General features: G+C 38.1%; 1 protein-coding gene across 3 annotated transcripts; it reads right to left on the reverse strand.

The window, feature by feature from the left end:
* Positions 1–312: 312 nt before the first annotated feature.
* LOC309695414 (adhesion G-protein coupled receptor G5-like) lies at positions 313–5386 on the reverse strand. Of its 3 annotated transcripts, none has more exons than XM_082516044.1 (17): positions 4462–5386; positions 4295–4381; positions 4094–4162; positions 3814–3990; positions 3674–3709; positions 3505–3576; positions 3236–3368; positions 2983–3139; positions 2750–2884; positions 2543–2653; positions 2402–2456; positions 2138–2235; positions 1942–2063; positions 1601–1866; positions 1421–1511; positions 1056–1336; positions 313–974 (listed from the first exon to the last, which is right to left on the reverse strand). In XM_082516044.1, the coding sequence occupies exons 1-17, from the start codon at positions 4541–4543 to the stop codon at positions 856–858; spliced, it is 2091 nt and encodes a 696-aa protein (XP_082372170.1). In that variant the 5' UTR covers positions 4544–5386; the 3' UTR covers positions 313–855. The 3 variants fall into 3 exon arrangements, with proteins under 3 accessions (XP_082372170.1, XP_082372169.1, XP_082372168.1); XM_082516043.1 differs by having other exon boundaries at positions 4295–4372; positions 4453–5385; XM_082516042.1 differs by having other exon boundaries at positions 4453–5384.
* Positions 5387–6446: the final 1060 nt, after the last annotated feature.

Consider the following 6446-nt stretch of genomic DNA (forward strand, 5'->3'; position numbering starts at 1 on the left):
GTCGGCCGCGAACGAAATGGCTCTTAGAGCCGTATCTTTGAAGTGAACAATGCGAGCCGGCTCCTTATTGGGAGCCGTGGGTTTTTTTTTTTTCTTTCTCTTGGCCTCTCTTTCACTTTATGCTGCAAGTCACCCTTGTGTTTGCGCTGAGCAGAGACGGCAAACAAAGCCTTGTGTTTGCGCCCCTCCCTGAGCTGAGGGGGCGGGGGCGGTAGTTACACTCGCAACAGCAGTAGCACCAGTGTTGCCAACTTAGTGACTTTGTCGCTATATTTAGCGAGTTTTCAGACCCCCTTAGCGACTCTTTTTCTAAAAAGCAACTAGCGACAAATCTGGCGACTTTTTCTGGTGTTATTGGAGACTTATTTATGACGACTTTTTGACTTGAAAGCGGGTTGTCAACATGTCCCTGTCCCAACTTTTTGAGAGGTGTTACTGCCATCAAATTGAAAATGTCCTTATGTCTTTGACATGTTTCACTTTCCCACTTTAACATTTTACACCTTAACATCCTGACATGTTTACAATTGTGGTTGCATATTCTGACTGAATCACAGCCTTCTATGAATTATTTGGCGTGAGTAAGACAAGTTTGTCTGTTAAAATATAAAAGCATGGGAACAAACATAGAGTCGTGCTCTGAAATGACTTCCAGAGTACTGACTCGAGCTCTAGTCCACATGAGTATTTGCGTCAAAGAAGGTAATCTGGGTTAGTGCTTTCATGTCAGAAAAGCCATTCAGCGGAGAGCACATGGGAAGAATGACCAAGTTGTTTCTACACAGAGCAACCTGCTGGAACTATATGAAATAAAATGCTGCCCTCTTGTGTCAAAATATGGTAAAACAGCAAGCCTTATGCATAAGGAGACGTTACAGCTGTGTTTGATGTAGCTGTGCTGCTACTTTGTGTGTGGATTTTGCCGTCTCCAATAATCTTGCTGGATTTATAATAGTAGATGAACAGGAAGAAACCTATACAAATAAAGAAGAAGGTTAAGGACTTTTAATCCAATAAAGAATGAAGTCAGCTCACTGTGACAGTTTTAGATTTACCTTGAAAGGAGTTGAGGATGGTAAAGATGTAGTAGGAAGCGATGAGCAAAGGTCCGTAGCTGAAGAAAGCAAAAGCCCAGGTGATGCCAAGAAGGAGGAACAGGCTCAGAATGGTGGAAGTGTTGCTCTTAATGGAACTATTGTCTTGGGCCTTTCCTGCTTTTGGCATTAGAACGATTTGCCTTACAGTTAGAATGAATACACTCAGAGTGAAGACGAACACTACAGCATAATAACCAATGTTGACCCCCTGGTGGATACCAGCATCAGAGATCCAGCACCTGAAAAAGGGAGTACAACGTGATCCTCTGATGAAGATGTTTGTGTTTTATCCAAGAAATCTATTATCAGATTTACAGACTTACATTGTTGCTGCTTTCCCCTCATTTGTATTAATATTAATAGAATTATATTTCTGGGAGGCAAGAAGAGCGATCACCACCACAGCCGGTATGACTAAAGAGAAGATTAGGAATATAAATTCTCCTGTGATTATTATTCATAATATGAGAGCATAAGTATCATTTTTGGCTCAGGTCTCTTACCCCATCCTGTGATGCAAATCTTCAGCATGTAATGTTTCACTTCAGTGCAGATTCGACGTAGACTGAGGTACAAGTGTAAAGCCTGCATGAAGAACCAGGTAAAAGTGGCCAACATCCCGTAGTGCAGAACTGCTGCTATTGCCACACATGCACCTTCGATACCCAGATTTGAAATGCTCTCATTGGTCAAGAAGGACAAGTTCAGGATCAACATGGCGACAAAGAGGTTCATCAGAATCTTTGTTGCTTCGCTTGCTTTCCCCTTTCTGTGGAGCAAATTAGTGTGCGTAAGAAAAAGGACTTTACTGAGGTAAAAATCCAAACTGCCTCGGATCTCTTACCTGACGAGAACGTGCATGAAGAGACCGACGATCAAGAAAAACAGCGACAGTCCACAACCGATTGAAGTGATGTAGGTCAGAGTATTAACATCAGAAGTGCTAATGTTTGCAGGTGTAGGTGACTAGGTTCAAATAGTTATGTGTCAGTATGTGCTGTAAAAAAAATAATTTCTTATTTCCTATACAGCTGTCTTACCATGAGTATGGCAAAAAAGGTTAGATGTGTGCACTGGCAGGTGATGCTGTTATTGGTCTCCACTGTTTGACAGCCATCTGTGATCCAGAGTGATTTCCCTGTTGGACAGCAGTAATAGAAAGAAGTAACTGTTAAAGACAGACTTTATCACAGTAATCAGCGTGTGTGCAAAATGTGAGTGAACACTTCAAAGGTCTATAATTCCTGTGGTTTTCATATTAAAATTAGATATATATATAGAGAGATCTATTTGGGGTTTTTTACCATTTGCATCTGTGCTGTTTCCATCCCAAGACATGCAAGAAGCATTCGCTCCTTTCTTTATCAAAATAGAAAATGAAAATCAGAATAAGTTTTCCTCTGAACTTAAATTGATCATTATTTCTGTTATGACATCACACTTACCTTGTCCACATTACTGTACTGAATCTCGATGGGTTGTGAAAGGTTTTGTATTTTTGCCCCCATTTCTATTCCCACTATCTCACTGTTTAAATAGTATTTACTGCTGTCATCCTGTTAAGATTAAAAGATTGTTAATAGATCAGGTTTGGTCAATATGTTTATACATTTTATAAAGATCATGAGTAATTAGTTCAGCTGTACTATTACCGCATGCATTTCTGGAAAGAGCAGAATCCCAAGAAATGATCCATTTCTCTCCACCGCCATTTTACTGGCCTCTTTAGGAATTTTCATTAAACGAAATGGGCCCGTCAAAGAATTGCTGTTTTCTTCTTCAACAGACTTTTAAAAATATTAGTAAAACAAAAAAAATAACAAAAGAAGAACAAAATAATATTATTAATTGAAGGTCATAAAATTGTGTTGCACAAACACCTTACATTTACTCCAGAGTTTTTTGTGAAGACAAAGTTCATGTTGGTTTGGTTTTCCTGGGGCAGTTTGGCAATCAGTCCTGTAATGTTGCCCATTTTCACTGCTGCTGTGCTGGCGTTACCCAGCTCTTTAAACAAGCATGATAGAACATTCATGGCATCTCTGTAAGACACACCGTTAATGTTTTAGAGCAGATTTCAAAAGCGTGTATTTATTTTTATTTGCTGTTATTGTTCTGTAGAAAACTGAGATATTTACTTTGCTTTGTCTGGGCTGGTAGGAATTTTCTCCAGGGTATAATTAATCTCTTTGTCTAGACTTTTCAAGACTGGTTTCTTACATAACACACATGTTTTATTGTCAAAGATAACGTAGTGTGTTTCTGTTACATCTGCATAGCACAGGCACATACAAACATTCATGGAAAAAAGCAGGAATTAAATTTTCAACCCCGTGCTCTCTTATTATCACAGTACTTACTAAAATGTTGTTTTTTTAATGATCCTGTTAAATAAACAACATAATACCTTTGCAAGCCACTCTGGTATTGGTTTCATTATCTAAACAACTGTCAGCATTCACTCTAATGCTTTTGGAACCTTCAACACATAAAAGTATGAAATTAGAACTTGTGCACTGTCACTGCTGTCACGTTGTTTCATGTAGAAATTAAGAGGAAAAGGTTTGTGAATTTACTTTCATTCAAGCAGCGGTTGATGTTATAAAGAAAACCTGCAACAAAGTAAGAAGTGCGTCAGATCACTGGTTGGAAACCTTTTCAAATAAACTGAAAATTATGACCATTGTGTGCAAAGTCTCATGTCTTAGAGGCTTACCAGGGCTGCTTTTGCTGTAGACCTGTGATGGCATACACGAATAATCATACTGTGGCTTCTTCATCACCACAATATCTTGCTTAGATAAAATCTCTTCAGTTGCATTTAGGATGTATTTGCCTGGTCCGTCTCCTTTTACTTTAAGGCTACAGGTGAAATTGTTTTCGCTACAACAATCTAAGACAAATACAGAAACAATCAAACACTTTTAGCAAATACCCAAGACGACTTTTTTCACCAACAGTCCGAAATATAAAAAACAAAAATTAGATAACTGTACCTGCAAGGCTATTGTTTGGCTGGATGTTGAAACAGAGTTTAGGTCCGTTGACCTCTCGGTAGATAGTTTCTAAAATATAACAATTATTTATTATATGTATTCTTATTTATTTAATAATCATTTCTAAAAACACAGGGTACTATTGTTTTCTTTGAACCTTTCAAAGACTATTATTTTTTCCTTCATTATTTTTGAACTTACGTGATGGAAAATATTGTTGAGTTAGTGTTTCATTACTGATAAAGAGGGTATTCTTGGGTGTGCAGTCTCCATTTGGACCTGTGAAAACTGACAACATGAAAAATCTGATTATGAGTTGATATTGAGAAATCTTTTAAGCTACATTTTGTTGAACTTACCACCCTCACTTATGTGGTTGCTGAGGAATATCCCATAAAACAGAAGCTTCGCAGCAAGCGTCCGGCGATGATTTACATCCATTGGTAACATTTTCCTAAAGAGAAATGGGAATCTTCAAATGAATCTTAGCTTATCACAGCCTGAGAGTTTAAGTACCTTCCGGCTTCTATTTCCCAAATGAGAATACGTTCTGCATTGTCGAATTTCACAGCAACTCACGTCCAGCTTACAGACATCACATGTTACTGACAAATATACCTTTCATATCTGCTTCCCTGCTTTGACTTGCAAATAAACTGGGCCCACGTCTCAAAGTTTATGTTTCCACAGCTGGCAGAATGGCACCTATTGTCATGGGCTGGAACAAAATGTACACTGTAGGCGTGAACACAGATGCTCCTGTAATGTTATCCTGTATTTTGTCCCCAGTAACTCGTGTATTCATATATTTTAAAAAAGGAATAAAGTGTGTGTGTGTGTGTGTGTGTGTGTGTGTGTGTGTGTGTGTGTGTGTGACTATATGCATTGAATTGAGGTTGAATGAGAAATAGATGGTTGTAATTGTGATAGTGCCTCAGGGATGCATATTAAAACCTTTACTTTATATCCGCTCCTCATGGGCTTGACATGGTAATTTGTGGTTTATAATAATTTCGTCAATACATACATCTTTAATGACTACGAAACAAGAATTGGGTGCTCAAGTTTGAATATTTTTTGTATTTTCTACAGTGTTCTTAAGTTCAAAAGCCTCACCTTTACTCCTCCACAAGGCTACATCTACACTAGCCCAGATAAATTTAAAAACTGCACCTTTCTTGGCTGCTACTTCAAAGCACATTGTGCGCTGTCGGTCCTGCGTGCTGCACAACAACATTGAATATTTAGTATTTACTGCTGTTTACACTTAGCTAGATTAATGCGATGGTTTTGTGTTTAGTATGGTTTTTTTTGCTTGTTTCTCTTCTTTTTCTCTCAACAGGTGATCCAGGAGATATTTTTCTCTTCTTTCTCTTTTTAAGTGCCCTTTCTCAATAAAATAAGATATAAAATAAAATAAAATAAAATAAATAATAACAACAAAGGTCAATCAAATGGACCAGTACGGCAATGCCACAATGATCCATTTGGCAAAGTAAATCCATTGGGTATCCTTGTTGGTTTTCAGACAACAATTCTGACGGCTAATGAACCAAATGGGACAGGCAAAAAAAAGAAAATTAAAGAAAGTCATGTATGCTGTACCATCATTCCACTTTAGAAAAAGAACAGTTCAAAGAAACCATTAATATCCCACAATTACCATGACATCCATGCCCATTCTGACCACAAATGCAGTTTGTGTCAAAGATGGGGCTGTAAGTGGGCACCGATTTAGCTTAGAGGCGACCAGGCGACAGGCCACGTGCCGTGTGGGCAGAAAGCAGCGGCAGTAGCCCCCTGCTGTGTTTCTTCCTGTCTATCTTCACTATCGGTATCCAACAGAGGCAAAATGCTAAAAAAAAGGTTTGGCTACATGAAATACCTAATAACGTTCCAGTCATTTTCCTTTACAGTCGCACTGAACATAGATAACAATAACTGTGTAATCTTTTTTAATTTTGACACCTTAAGGCATAACTAAAAAGCTCAAAGCAACCTTTTGGCTTGCATAATGCAGAATGCAAATCCTGACTATTTATTCCCTATCACAAAGCCACGCTTGTGTCCTGAAGGTTGCATGAGGGAAATAAACAAATTACTTTCGCAGCCCGCCAAGCAATGAAAGCAAATTACAAAGGTTACCCAGTTAGGTTTGCATTTCTGTTCTGATACGAACTGAAAGGCTTAATATGTAACTGACCTAACAAACAGCAATACATTTGTGTTGACGTGCAAAACATCATGACATTTCGAAAACCTCATCTAAAAGATTTTCATGAATTCCAATGAATGGCTATAAAGGTATTAGTAAGTACTGTTTTTATACAGTATTTTCTGAATACTGTATTGT

This window comes from Aulonocara stuartgranti (assembly GCF_965226115.1).
Source record: "Aulonocara stuartgranti genome assembly, chromosome: 19".
NCBI lineage: Eukaryota > Metazoa > Chordata > Actinopteri > Cichliformes > Cichlidae > Aulonocara > Aulonocara stuartgranti.